Source organism: Centruroides sculpturatus, unplaced genomic scaffold, assembly GCF_000671375.1.
Source record: "Centruroides sculpturatus isolate CEXI.00-Female unplaced genomic scaffold, Cexi_2.0 scaffold910, whole genome shotgun sequence".
Taxonomy (NCBI): domain Eukaryota; kingdom Metazoa; phylum Arthropoda; class Arachnida; order Scorpiones; family Buthidae; genus Centruroides; species Centruroides sculpturatus.
In genome coordinates this window covers 29,651-46,046 of record NW_019385035.1, presented here as the reverse complement: position 1 = coordinate 46,046, position 16,396 = coordinate 29,651, and the positions used below count along the sequence as shown (strand labels likewise).

Below are 16,396 nucleotides of genomic sequence, written 5' to 3'. Positions count from 1 at the left end.
AAAAAAAAAAATTTTTTGTACACTGATTTTCATGTTATTACTTTATGAATAAATCATTTTTAATTACTGTGAGTTTATTTATATTTATTCAGTTTCTATTCTTTATTAGATATCTAATTTTAATTATTTATATTAATTTATTCTCTTTGATAACATTTACAAAATGATTATTTATATATAATACAATTTAATTACATTATTTTAATTTTATTCACATGGTAGTTAGGATATGTTCCTAACTTTCAAGATCCAGCTTGACTTTTTAAAGATGATTGGTAAATACGGTAGTCTAAATTTAAACTTTTTCCAAATTGGAAGATTTTATAGCATGTATTTGACAATAATTCATGATTAATGCTGGTGCCCTTTCTTCTGTGATCCTGCATGGGATTAAAGTGTCTTCATTCCGGTTAGTGTCTATTGCGTGTTACTGTCATATCTGTGGTGTTCTCGAGAGTTCTGGGAATCCAATCAGACATTTTTCTTGCTGTTTTTCATATCTGAAGGAAAAAACAAGACACTCTGACACTGTTTATCTGTCTTCTTCACTGTTTATATAATGTCAAGAATGGAAATAATTTTTTATAACAATCTTGAAATTATGACTTGATATGTTTGTTAGCTTTTATTTTAAAAGAAAGATATAAAGTATTTTAGTTAAAAGTATGATGATGATAGATATGAATTTTTAAATATTTCTTGGAAAATTCTGAAATGTTTTCTAGAACAGGTTGAATATATATTGTTTGTACAGTATTTATGTTTATGTGTTTGTTGAATAATGGGTAAAGTAGCTTTAAAACATCAGATAAGCAAACCGATATAATTTATTTTTAAATGAAATGTATTGATTACTTATAATAATTAATCTGTAGTTAAATGCTTACATACACTATATGCATATTGTATATAAATTGTGCGAGTGTGTTTGTTTTATATATGAAAATACAGCTTTCAAATGATTAGTTTTTAAAAACAAAAAAAGTTATGTCAAAAAATACACAGCTCAGCTATTGAAGATAAGACAAATTGATAATATGATTAAATTATCTTGGAACATCTTATACATCTTTTTATATATGTATTAAAGTTTAACTAAGAGTTTTGTCTTATAAGTTTGGTCTTTTTTTTAGAAGACTTTATCATTTTAAAAGCTGTAGACTGAATAGTATTATAAAAGAAGCTAACTTTGCAATTCAGTGTTTTGGAGCAGGGATCTATAACTCCTCCTCCAACTCCAACAACACATTTAATTTTTAAGTGAAATTGTTTGAGGTAGGAATATATTATTCATACCATTTTATTATGTTAATTTATTTATGATCTGTTTCAATTGCTTTATGTAAATTTTTCTTGTCATACTGATGTTGGTTTTGTGCGTTGTGTGTTTATACAATCCAGTTTTGGAAAGACTGAAATAGATCTTTTGATCACATATAACAGTTTGTAATTTTAGAATTATTCTAAAAATGAGGCCTTTGGCTTTTCTGAGGTTTCATATTCCTTAAACAATTGCTACATGCTATATTTATTATTATTTAGATTTATTCTGTTTGATTTAAGTTGTATTTATGAATGTAAACAAAATTTTACCACTCTGCAAAAATATAATGGATATAGATGTAGTAAATGATTTTAGCTTGCTTTTACAGTTTATTATATCTTGATTACAGTGAACTTTCATTGTTGTTTGCTGTTGAAAGTTCATTATATCGGATGATCACTAGAATTCTTTTAAAAACAAAGCTTACTAGGAAAAGTGACCTGTAACATCAGTACTAAATCTATTCATTCATCTAACATTTACTTTAGAAAAAACTTACTTTGGAATTTTTGAAAAATCTTACAACATTGGATCTATATTGGATATATGTAGTCAATTTTTGTGTTTATTAAATTGTTTCCACTTTGATCCCTCAGCTTTTGTGCCCATCATTGGTCTGATAAGCCCTCACTATTATCTGCCTCATGGTTGTTGATAATTTAATTAATATATATTAGGTATAGTTTAGATAGCTTGCAAAAATAAAGTGGCTTGAACAACATATTTGAGGATTTTAAAGTGTATAAAATAGATGTAGTACAAAGTTTTCTCTTTGTAGCATTAGTAAATATATATAAAATGTAAAGAAAGCTTAGAAACTTTGTACACATTTTTGGAATAAAAATTCTAACTATTTTTCATTGCATCATAAATTTTCACAATTCACTTGAACCGAATTCCTCTGTTTTCCTAGAAAATTTGCCAAGAATGTATTTATTACAAAATGTTATTTTAAAATATTTTTGTTCTTATTTCATGCTAGATATAGATTATTTCATAATTATTATAATGTTATGTAAATAAAAAAAAAGTTTATATTTTCTTTTATTTACTACGTACGATTCCAGTAATAAATATCGTTTAAATTTAAATTTCTTGTTTTATTAATCAGTTTAATTTTTTAGATTTATTCAGATATGATTCTGTTTTATTGTAATTTAAGAATGTTATTGAATGGGATTTATTTTTAGATGCTTAAATCTATTTATAGAATGTTTGTAGAATTTACAAATCATTGTTTTTTGTTATATAATGTTATAATAAAGATAAATTTTCAGTCTTTTTGGATCATAATTGGTAGGAAAAGAATTAAAAGATAAATAAAGTAAAAATATTAATTTTAAATTCTAATATAATGGTAAAAACAGCTATAAAATTGAAAAAAACTTTATACTTGCTATATGATCTATGTATGTATGTCTCTTTAATCCGACGTTAAGTTCGGTAGACTATCATAACAGCTGTAATGATAGTCTACCGAACTTAACGTTGGATTAAAGAGACATACATACATAGAACATAATAACAGCTATCCAAAAGTAATATTTAGAAGAATATTGCTATATGACATTTTAATAATATATTTTATAATTGCAGCATCAGAATATGGAGAAGTCCAGTCTGTAACAGTTACTAATTGTGATGCATCACCTTGCATCTTGAAAGTTAACACTAAACCAGAAATCTCCATAACTTTTAAATCACGTAAGTATTAGAATTTTTATTTTATCAATTATCTAAGCTAGTTAACCACATGACTGAAATGGCATAGTTTTGTTGCTTTTGGGAATGCTGCTTTGAGTTTTTATTGAAGTCTCGGCAGCTTTTTCGCAGATAGTTTTGATTCAGATTTGTCAATCATTTTCTTTTAGCTATTCTCCCTTGCTGGTGTGCTGAATTTTTTGATGCCCAGAATAAAAACTGTATAAAACAAAGAACTTATGCAAAGGTTATATTTGATATTTTATAAGGAAAATACAAGAAGAAATAAAATATACAATTTTTATATTCATTTTATTTTATATACAGTACAGCGTCATTTATCCGAATCAATTGGGGACCGGGCTTGTTCGGATAACTTATTTTTCGGATAACCGATTATGTACGAAAAAATATTACTCACAAAGAAAGGATAAATAGAGAATTTTGTATAGAAGACACTATATAGAATACAGAAAATAAAATGAACAAAGACTACTAAATAGAATGCTTTCCTTAAATAAGCAATGAGTTTAATTTTTGATTTTAATTTTCCATCTGACGCACACTGTCCTATGGACACTAAGAGAGCCTTTTTAGCAAGCCCTTTATGGGTTTAGCTAGGCTCACAATGGGTTAGCTAGGTGATGAGGGAGGGAGCCTAACATATCCAGATTGATCGCCTCCCTGAAAAAATTCCGGGTTTCTTGACCCGCCTAGATTCAATTTCAGGTTCCCAGAGCAGTAGGTTTCCACCTTAACAGTTTGGCTGCTATGCTAAGCTATAAAAGATTTTTGATAATCACATCAAAACCTAATAATACTTAGCTTAACAGCTTTAAAAAAATTTACTATTTTTTAATAATAATGAGAATAAAAGTGTTATAGTTTTAGAAAAATGGAGAAAAAATAAACATAGTTTAAAAGTCATTTTGAAATAAAAGTATAGAACAAGCAATGTCAAACCTTTTTTTTTGAAGCGGGTTCAAAATTGAATTTGAAATTTAATAATACCAAATTGTAGGTCAAATATTTAATTTAAGTAACTTAAAGTAAAATTTGTAAGTATTTTTTATTTAACTTTTTAAATTTATATCAGAAAAATAACTCATATAGATACAGTAATAGTTTTTTATATAAAGACACTATTATAGTCGTCTGTATTTACTCCGTTACACTTATATAATGTGATTATAACAGAAAAATATTTTGCTTTGTCTTTTGCAATTAGCGACCATTCTCCTGTTGTCTCTCATTAGTCTTGTCAAGAGCTTTCTTTCTTTCTACATCATTCTTTCTATGGCTTCTCAGCCCTCCAGGTTAAAAACTTGGCTTATTATAGCTATAAATCACCTCATTAACTTTATTTTATTTCCAGTAATATCTTAAAAACAATGAATGTTTTCCAACAGCTTGACTGTAGCTGCCTTTAGATCAGGGATGGGCAACCCATGGCCTGCAGTAATATATTTTGCAGCCCGCGTAAAATAGGAATGAATATATCAATTTCCCAGCTTAATTAAGGAAGTATGCAGCAAAAATTCAAATGTTATTTTCTACAACTTATATATGTGAATAGTTTTTCCACAATGAATTTAGTAAAAATTAAAACAAAAAACTGGTTAACAGACACATCAAAACTAATTTAAAGCTATCAGTGACTAATATTTAACCAGATATTTCCATATATTACATTTACATCAATTCCAGAAACTAAAATAAGAATACCTGTGCTAATTTATAATTATACATGAATAATTGTGATTTACCGACCATTTTTTTCCCTCTTTTCTTTTGTATGAGGCCCGTGTGAGTTCAAAAATTTTGAAATGCGGCCCCTACATAGGAAAAGGTTTCCCATCCCTGCTTTAGATTGTTAGTTAGGAGGGCATTTATCAATTGCACCAGTATGAAGGATACGATTATAGAACTTAGGCAGATAAAGAGAATAACAATAGCACATGGGTACTCGATAAAACTTATAAAATGATTAGCACAAAATTGTATATACAACAAGATATCACCCCAAGGCAGAAAACATACCCCAACTGAGTCTAAAAACATAGTGGTTAGAATATGACAAGAAGCTTAAATCAATATACAAAGAAGTTACATGCAATGGAAGAAAGGAGATGGCCTACAAAAGAGGCAGTACTATATATCAAATGCTGCTAAATGATAAGGATATCATAGATAGCACCAGAGCTCCTGGAGTTTATACGAAACCAGTAAAAGATGATAGATTTGACAAAGATTTAATTTAAATTAGAGCCACAAATAGATCTCTTAGAAGCAGGATTAAAGAACACAAATATGATATAGAAAAAGAAAAACAAACAACAATGCTATCCATATATGTCTCGGAGCTAGGAATTGAAGCTAAATTGGTGCAAGTAACACTGATTAAAAAGTGTTTTTCTAAAGAAGAAACTAAATTTTTAGAGATTTTAGAAATACATAAGACAGCCTTGATGAGAGAGTGTATTAACATACGAGATGAGGAATCATTATCATATGCTTGGAAAACTTTTTATGATAACCCCGACAAAAGATTATTATAATAACTTCAATTAACCCATAGGATGTTAATATAAAAATTAAATAAAGTACATTAGTTGTAAAATTTAATTAGGTAAATTTAAATTTGTAAATGTAAAAATATTTGAAATTTGATGCAATGCTGGGTATATTTTAACAGTTCAAACATCTAGTCAATATTTTGTTTAATGGGAAATCTTCCACTGGGATTTATTATAATTCTCACTTTTATATTTTATATATGTATTTTTGTGCAATGCAAGAACATTTTTAAATAATTTTAAAAATATTTTTTATAGATATTGACAGCAAAGATTTGAAGGTCAGAATTTATGGTGTCATTGGTGGTGTTCCTTTACCATTTCCTGGTCCTCAGGGAAGTGCATGTGAAGGTTCTGGAATTACTTGTCCTTTAAAGAAAGATGAAGTCTACACTTACAGAAATTCCATTGATGTTAAGGACAGCTATCCAAGGGTAAAAATTATTAATATTTTTAAATATTTGATTAATTTTATTACAGTTTAGCATTTATAAAAATTTATACTATTGATGCCAAACTTAGAATAAGAATAATAACAAAATATATCATGTAATTTAAAGTCCTACAAAAAGGTACTTCCAATATTTCAAAATTTTAACTTCATGCTGAGTGTATAGTACATAATATTTGAACTAAGGATACCAAAGAAGCATTATGTCAATTATAATTATATACAAAAGAAATGTAAATATCTTAATGAAACATTAAATAGTATATAACTGAAAAGAATTGAATGGTGTGTAAGAGAATGGTAAAATTAATATTACGCTAATGAATTTTGTTATAAATTACAGATAATATTGTTCCATTATGTTTAAATTGAGTAAATCTTGTCACAATATTGTAAGAAATAGGAATTAATACTGTTTTTTAGGTATCCAAATCTTTTATTATGATGCTTCTTATTACATATAAAAAGCATTGTAATAAATTAAATAACTAAACTTCAGCAAACATGTTAGTTTGTATGGAGAACAAACATTTTTTGTGGTCTAACCCACCATTGTCAGGTTATATTCACTTTTTTGAACTTCGAACAACACATATTCAATGTTTTCTTTCTTTCAAAATTTAGAACATCATGTGCGTTCAGTGCCAGATTTACCTATAGGCTGACTAGGCCATATTCTAGGGCCCCAAAACTATCAGTCTGTTTTCAACTTTTATAAACTTTTAATAAGAAAAAATAAGAGCCGCTTCTTTTAAAAAATCTTTAAAATAAAACATTTTTTTGTGTCACACGAGAAATGTTTTATTTTAAATATTGTAAATCATGTGCCGAGACACAAGTTGTGTTTCGGCACTCGATTTTATTGAATGTGTGTGACTGAGTGTCTTTCATGTGATGCCCAGGAAGGAAATCCGATTTACCAGTATGTAGTTTTTGAGAAATATTACTGAAAATAATTGGTTTTAAATCACAAATAATTATGTCCATAAGGTCTCTGTTACTAGAACAATATAGAGATCTAAAAGTAGACGCAGCAAAGTTGAAAATCCGTTAAGACGTCCAATTTTGAACATCTGATTTTAGATTTTTTGGATATTTTTTGGAAACTAAAGCTGGTTTGAACTTTGCCAATTGTAGATCTCAGTCATATGATAATGCAATGAATATGGTTGGAAAATATAAAGGTATGCGGACAGAAATTTTGAAAAAGAACAGTAAGGTGAGTTTTTTACCATGCACTAGATGCTCACTGAATCTGGTTGGTACTTCTGATGCTGAATGTTGTATATATAGAATCAATCAACTATTTTGGAATAGCTGAACAAATTTTCAATTTTTTTTTATCATTCACCAAAAGATGGTGTGTAATTGAAAAAAAATTTCAACCAATCAATAAAAAATTAAAGACTAGATGGAGTGCTCGAGCATATTCAATTAAAGTAATATGTCATAATTATGGAAGTTTATTGGATGTTTAAGAATTATTGTAGAGAATGAAAGTTTTGATGGAACCTCGAGCAGACACACAAAATTTACAGTCAAAAAATGGAAATTGCAAACGGTTTTTTGGGATACAATACTAGAAAGAATTAATGCAGTTTCAAGTCCTTGCAAGATTCGAAAATTATGGCTAGACACATGTTCCTTTTTGTATTCATATCTTGGCAAGTTCCTAATGAGTTTGAATGATCAGTTTGATGCAATCGATGCAGAAGCTAACAATTATTGCCTGATACTAATTCTACAAAACTGAAACAACAAACTAAAAAAAGAATTCCAGGTGAACCTCAATCAAATGAAAAAGTCCCAATGAAAACTTTAAAAATAATGTTTATCTGAAAACATTATTTTTAAAGTGAACTCCTAAGCAGGAAGAATTCTTTGGAATGCAGTGATTTTTTCTTTCTTTCTTTTGTGTTAAAAAAAAAAAAAAAAGTTTTAAAATGGAAACCTGCCAAATCAGAAAAAATATATAGTACTATGTGGGTCTGGTTTACACAGGTGTTACTGTACTGCCCCTTTAACAGACTCTTGGAGGTGCTAGTGTAATGGTCTTGACCATTATACTAGCACCTCCAAGAGCACTTAAGCTCCATTAAGAAAAGGAAATTACCATTGCTCTCTTCACCCTAGCATTAGAAACAGAAGTCCATATCCATCTGCATCAAGCAAAGCTGTTACACCTGACAACAGAAAAATCATATATTTGGTATCTAGAAAAAATTGAATATTTTAAAGCATCCAAAGATGGTTCTGCCATCAAGTACAAAGATAGGAACTCCCGGAGAGCCTTGTTAGTGCTCCTGTATGCTGGATTTCTATGGCTACAACTGACCAATTGGTGACAAACATTTACTATGTTAATATTTTCAAAGCATGTGATGTTTTCTTTCCTTCAAAATTTGGATGATTTGATTGAGAAGTTTGAAGTTTGTAAAAGCGAAAACATAACCTGATGATGGTGGTTTAGACCACCAAAAACATTTGTTCTTCATACAAACTAACAGATACTGCTGGAGTTTAGAAGTTTATTACTATTATATCCTGTCATAGAGAGGTGTTAAATATAAGAAGCATCGTTAGCCTGTTTTTAATTTTGGAAAATAGTCAGGAAAATTTTTTGCAAATTTGAGTGACTGAGACATCTTAGTGATGCAGGAGAAACATTGCACAGGATGAATGTCTTTAAAGACTGCTAAATTTGTAACCTGTCCTTGATAAACCACATTTTTTATGTCTCCTCAACTGAAATCCATATGGGCTCATTTATTGAAACAAACCAATACAATGAAATTACAAAGTAAACAGAAACAGCAATGTTAAGAAATAAAAATACAAAACTGTTTTGGGAGAAAAAGTCACCCTGGACATTCAGACATGCAGCCCACGGCTGCACCAAACATCAAATATTATCTGAAAGGAAGGATCATGGTTGCTTCTTGAACTATTCCAGTACTGCAACCCTGATTTGATTGTTGTGGAAGCATTTTCGATTCAGAAATATCTTGAGAGGCACAAACAAATGAGTCACAAGATCAGGGCTATAGGATAGGTGGTGAAGAACCTCTCACTGTTTCTTCACTAATGCCTCTTGCACAATCCTCACAACATGCAGATGCACATTGTCATGAAGAATGACGATATCAGACAACAACACGCTGGGATGCTTCCTCCTGATGGCTTGATGCAAGTTGTCCAGCGTTTGAGTGTAGTTCTGATCATTAATTAACTGTATTGTCAGGGCTCTTAAAACTCCAGCAATTGTGGTCTTATGTAGTCAAAAAATTCCATCAGCATCACCTTGCATGCAGAAGGGTGTGTCTTAAATTTCTTCGGTATTCGTGAGGTGGCATGTTTCCATTGCATACTGGACACTTTGCTGGACAGTTCAAAATGGTAGCACCATGTTTTGTCACCAGTCACTATGCTCAGTAGCAAGTTATTACCATATTCCTCATACCAGCAGGTGTTGTAGACACAAACACAGGCTGTTCCTTATGATATGCAATCAGTATTTGTGGAACTCATTGCAAACAGACTTTTTTCTACAATTTGTTCTTCACAATGTTATAAACTGAGCCAAATGACACACCAAACTCTGTGGCAAGTGAACATAAGCCTCTCTGCTAATCCTCCCATACAATTTTGTAAATATTGGCAATGAACTTATCAGTTGTGATAATATGTTCTTGCTCAGGCTATGAAATGTGTGCCATTTGCTGATGTGCTGTCCAAAGCATGCATGCATATCCAATCCTTCACTGTTGTCTTCAATACAGATTTCTCACTATACACAGCATGTATGTGTCAATAAATTTTATTTGGCTGATAGCCTTCCACTGTCAAAAATTGAATTACAGCATGTTGATCCATTTTTGATGGATTTGAAATCACTACCATATTTGCTCAGCACCTGAACAATCAAACGATACATGCCAACAGTGTCTTCTGCCAGAGTATCCTGGTATATAATTGCCTCTTTTCTCATCTACCACTGCTGATTGATAAGTGTGCAGTGGAGCAAGCAGTGGAATCTGGACAAGTTTCAGTTGATCACACCTCATAGATGGATTAAAATTTGTAGTGCCAAAATCTCTTAGTGATAAGTTTTGGTATTAATTATCTTTTTATGGAAATGTTTTCTGCATATCAGATTGAAACCATATTAAATTTAATAGCAATTGAACTACTAAATATTTCTCTAGACAGCATTGAATAGGTGTATTTTAATTACAATCATTTAGTATATCAAGTTATAAATAATTATATATATTTTATTACATATGTCAACTGAACTTGAAAGAAGGCAAATTCTTTGTTCTCAAATGCAAATTACAAGGTACAGCAAAAACGATTTGTTTTTTGATTCAACACAATATATGATATAAAACATTACAGTAATATATAGAAATAGAACTATATACAATTAAGATAAATGAAACTTAGTCAAAACTTAGACTTCTATTGAGAGTGAATAGTGATGTCAAAGTAATATGTCCAATTTATTGTTAACTATTAAACTGTTGCTAGTAGTGAAATGATGTAGTAGCAGCTGACTGATTCATAATGGATTTTTATGTTAGTAGGTTTGTTCCTGAAAGCTTTAAATATCGTGTATATTTAGTGGAGTCTATTGTCATCTTTACACAAATGCAAGATGTACTAGAACACTAGATTCTTGCTAATTCTTTGCACACAGGGGTGCCAGATTAGTAAGTGTGTCTGTACCAGAGTATTAGCAGAAACCTGCATAAAGTTAATGAATGGTGTGAACCATCACGGTTTGTAACTGATTTCTCTTTGCTATATTTGCTTGCCTGTTTACAATCTTATATGAAATACTGTACACAGAAATGAAATCTGAGTAAACATGTAATCAGGATGTATGAGATGACTAACATTTTCATAGAAATGGAAGTACTGTATACAGGCTATCACACTTGGGTATACCAAATAATTGAGAGGGAAAATTATTAAGGGCAAGATTATGAAGTATGTATTGTATATAATAAATGAATTCTGATATTTGATAAATGTAGCAATCTGTAATTTAAATTACCTAAGAAGAATGGAGCATGCCAAATGATCATCATTTAAGAATGAAATTTGGTTATTGAAATTATCTTTATTTAAATAAAACATTTGGAAATTATATTTTAAAACTCTTTAGATAGATATTTCCAATAATCAGATTAATATTTACATTTATATATATCATAGTTTATTACATTTGATACTTATTTTTCCATAACAAACACTTATAAATCATATCTGAACACTAATATTATTTTGTGAAAAGTCAGGTAATAAATTAAGGAAATCAACTATAATAATGTTCTTATTTTGCTATATTCACTGATAAAAGAATAATAGAGAAACTCATATGTAACTTATTTTAATTAAATGGTACTCGAGGACTCGTGCCATGCTAATTAACTGATATATCAGACTGAAATTGATATATGTTTATGCTATTGATATTTGGTATTTCATATTTGATATTTCAGTGTACTGAATATCGATACCAAAATTTTGGCTTAGTACAGTCCTTTTGAGGACTACATACTATTTTTTTTTATAGTCAGGACCTGGGAACAATTTTGTTGTTTGAGGCAAGCCTGAGGATGACATGTGTGAATTTATAGTATTTAATATAAAATACTATAGTTATTATGGTATTTCAAAATTTCATTAATAATTAAGTCCTATTACTAATTAACATTAGATATCTATTAAATGTAATAGAAATGTAAGGACACCATTTGGTGCTACCTTCAAATTCAGCACCAGAAGCAATTGTTTTGCTGTTTGCTGCCTGGTTTATTGGACTAGATCTGTTTATAACTGTTTTATAATCATCCTACAGCATTAGTTATATATGATATGATGTGTTTAAAAGTGTTAGAAGGCCGAACCTTACGGCATAGCCTTTGAAAAGGAAGGATGAAGAGTTTTAGAGGAAATGAGAAGAGGNATGCTATATAATATGAGTTAACTACTCCCGAAAAGTGATAAATAACAACAAAAATAAATGACTTTTAATAATGTTTTCTAACAAAATTTGTATAATAACGCCGATATTGTTCTGTTTTAAATCGTTTTGTTTTGAATAGGGCCAGCTGGAGGTTTTGGGGGCTTCGAAAAAATAGTTACTAGCGGGCCTCAAAATATTTACGATAGCAGTTTGAAATTACCCTTGTCTTTCGGTGGAATTTTTGAATGCCCTTGTATAAATTTAAAAGTGTGTGGCCCTCCGAGCGTGGGGCCTCGCCCAGAGGACCGAAAAAATCAAAGTCCGAGACGACCCTGGTTTTAAACATGATTTCCCCGTAACAATTTACAGAAGAGTTGAAAGATTGTAATGTATGGAGTCTTATGAAATTTATTTTCTGGAAAGTAAGACTTGTATTAATGTAAATAATAAAAGAAAAAAAAACACTGCCTATTTCTTCCTCTCATATTTGAACACGAACACTTTATTCTTATTATTTCATTAAATTTTTATACAAGAAAAATCAAGCAATAAACTAAATTTCTTCCAAACTCATAATAGAAAACAATACATATAAAAAAATTCAATACAAATTGATCTTTCGTACGTGATTTAAATGATATTTTTCACATCTGATCGATCACTACGATCTAACGGCGTTTGCTAATCGATCGCTTTCGATTTATGACGTCGAAAACAGCAACCAATCAACGTAGAGAAAACACACGAGATGTGTGATATGTCAATGTCGTAGTCGATAACACTACCAATAAACTCATGTTTTGATATAGAAATCGAAGCTAAATGGTGGTTTTAGGAGTCGATTTTAACATAAATATTAAGTTATTTTAACATATCTTCACTTTATTTTATATAATCGAAGAAAAAAAAAAGCGTGAAAATGAATGCTTTGATTATTACCCTTGGCGCTCTTCTGTTAAACGTCGCAACTGCTACTGTTTACACAGCATGTTGTAAGTATTTATATTTGTCTATAGATTCAATTATAGAAGTATCTTGTTTTAATTTTTTTTTAAATAAATTGTATTAAACTTTACATCTCATTGTTATGTTACTGTTTAAAAGTTAAGAAATTCACTGGAGAAAAGTGTTAACTCAGCTCTAATTGGATTATTAGCTGAATTTTACATTTTTAAGGTTTTATAATCATTTGTAAGTTTTCTAGAAAAGATTAAATTTGTTAATAGTTGCAGTTTATGTGATTATATAAGCTGTTTTTCTTTTTGTTTTTCTTCTGCTTAATTACCTAATTACCAATTTGGCATAATGACTAATAATTATATAAACTTTTTAATATTTAGTTCTGCTTCTTCTCTGGTAATTTAAGTATATTTTATTGTTTTATTTTAATTACAAGTTTGTCATGAAATAGCACGCATGCTTGTTCTAATCATTTCTTATTTTTTTATTACTTTTCGATGCTAAATGATCTTTAATTAATACATAAACATATCTATAATAGATGTAGGAAGAGTGACTTCAGCAGTGACCATTTTTTTTTTTCGAGGGGGAAAATAAAAGACAAATCAAAGCAAAAATTGTTTCATAATAAAAATAGTAGATTGCATTCATTTTAAAACTGAATGCCGTACACAGTCTTCCAGCAGTTAATATATATATATATATTTACTGCTTCCAATTTGTAGAATAGGATTTAGATTCAACGGTGCGAGGTAAAGCTAGATACAAGTTACACTTTCTGCTCGGTTAAGATTATGTAGTACAGTACTTCCTGCTGAGAAGACGTAAATCTATACGGAGCAAGGATTTTATGGTCAATTTAAATATTTGAAAAAAGTATTGAATTTTAGTGATTTCTACTCTTCTTTTTTTATATATAGAATTTGTATTTTGTGTACAGTTAAATATATATTTTTATTGCAAATCTGGGGAAATGTATCGTGCCACTTAAGTACTTATCTAGTTTCTCTGTTACGTGTTTCCCAGCGTGGTGTGTAATTATTTTAGTACATAAAACTGAAAAGAAGTCTTAAAATTTCATTTTTAACACCATTAAAAAATTGTTAAAACTTTTTATTTTATTTTATTTTATTTTTTTGGACACATATAAAAACTTTCCGTGTTATAATTAATAAAAATCCAACAACGAGTTGCTTAACTTTCTCGGCGATATTTGGTGCACCATGTTTTTATGTTTTTAATTATTATAAAATGTCAAAACGCTTAATTTTGAGGGTAAGGGTGGGCTTTATAAAAAATTATAAATGCTAATAATGAGTAAAATCGTCATTAAGTGAGACCCTATTAGAAATACAAAACACAACACCCTTTATCTCCACACTCCTTCGACCTTTAACCACCAAAATTTAACAGCGTTGAACCCGTTAATACATAAACCTCCGTGCAAAATTTCCAAAAATTTCCACATAAAACACAGGAGTTATTGAGTTTGAAATAGGGTAAACAAATCGTACCCCCAAAATACTAAACCCATACAAACACATACTAATATTCATATTATACAGAAAAATACCCGAATTTTTTTGCATTTCTCGACATTTCAAGATGTCTCGAGTCCAAAAATGTAAAAATATTGGGAAAGGGGGTCATTTTTGATCGATTGCCATACTTTCCCTGTGTTAAGTATTTTATAACAGAGCTGGGAAAGTAAAAGTTGACAATATAATTCGATATTAACAGTCGAAAAATACAGATTTATTCCCTTAAAAATTGGAAAAATATTGTATAAAGCATTAATCATTAATAAATATTTCTGATGAGGAAAAAGCCTTCAGGAACTAAAAAGAAATGGATAGAGCGAGAAGGTTAGAAAGATAACAAATCAGATTAGTGTCTTGTCAAAAGCAGTCAACACAAGCAGAGAGAAAAAATAAGCGAAAAGAAGTGAGCAGAGGAAATTCCTCCAAGCCATTTCCAATATGAGATAGCATTGACGTCTTCCAAACACAACTTAAACAGACAACGAACTCGACCACAATTAGACATAACCAGCGTTATTTGTGAAGGTGCTACATCTGGTCTGTGTTGACTTCAGACATACGAAAATATGTTTTTTCTTCTATAAAAATAATCGTCAATTTGTTACTTGTGCCAGTAAATATGCTTAATTATAATAAATAAATGAAAATGTTATTGTTTATTAGCATAATAAAGGTGTAAGAATGATTTCGCGTGTTACATTTAGCATCTCGTAGACCCATAAAAAACAAATAAAGTACTGTTTAAAGTATATTGAAACCTGTCGAGCCAAAAATACATTCGGTTACTCCATATAAGATCTGAGTATTACGGAATATCTTTTTTTATAGTTTATAGACTATAAATTATAAGTTAAAATTAAGGCTAAACCTAAATCCTATCCTTAATTATAAGTATAATAATATAAAATTATGCAGCTTAAAATACAATACTGGATCTATTTTTAATGTAATTATTGAAAAATTTTTAAATTATATTTAAATTTTCATGATTTTAAAGATAATCATTATCTATTTTATTTATAATGATGCATATAATTAAAGTAATTATGAAGAAAATTAAATAAATCTTAGCTATATCCTCATTCAATGGTAAGTAACATTCTTATTACAAAATAACGATGCACTGATGCCTCAAAACAATAATATTTTTAAACTTTAATAAAAGATAATCATACAGCACTATTATTTATACATATTCTTTACATTAAAGAATAAAATAAACCCAACTATGCACGTGAAGAGTAGAGAGGAAAACAGAGAGAGAAGAGCAGAGAGAGAGAGAGAGAGAGAGACAGCTATATATTCATTCTCCTTTATATAAATTTTATATTTATATAATCAACTTGTGACAGTCTACTCGTTGTAAATTAGTTGAGTGATAAAAGGTTAATTAGTTTTACGCATCTTGTTTGCGTTACAAATCCAACCGAAGTGTTAATCCTATCTAGTCATTTGCATATAGTGAGTGACTTGTCACATATTGGCCAGATGCCAATCAGGGTTTCGAATTTATCATGTAACTAGAGTAACACTGGTCTATACTCTACCCAGTCGAAACTAGTCTGGTACATGATACCAGATATGTTACCGGAAATCGGTATATAAATATTCCCTTTAACATGCTACTTTATGGCATTGATAAATCATCGAAAGCAATGACGTTTTAAAATGTTAGATATGCAAAATTTTACCTATAAATAAGAAAAGTTGGAGGGTTGAATTGAGTATTTTGGTCGAAATTAAAGTATTGATTTTAAATAAGTTTCTGAAAGTCCATTTTAAGAATTTAAGTACTGTAGTCCCCCCCTCTCTGCTATTATCTGGTTACATTTCACTGCTCTTTTGCCTTTTAAGTATATATATATATAT

The 16,396-nt window shown here is 29.4% G+C and overlaps 1 protein-coding gene across 1 annotated transcript in view; it reads left to right on the top strand.

Annotated features, from left to right (window-relative positions):
• Positions 1-16,396, top strand: part of LOC111633711 (epididymal secretory protein E1-like) — a 22,050-nt gene that overhangs the window by 1,318 nt on the left and 4,336 nt on the right. The window contains exons 2-3 of the mRNA XM_023378323.1: positions 2,921-3,028; positions 5,860-6,035. Coding sequence (XP_023234091.1) covers positions 2,921-3,028; positions 5,860-6,035 — 284 coding nt within the window. The remainder of the gene's footprint in view (positions 1-2,920; positions 3,029-5,859; positions 6,036-16,396) is intronic.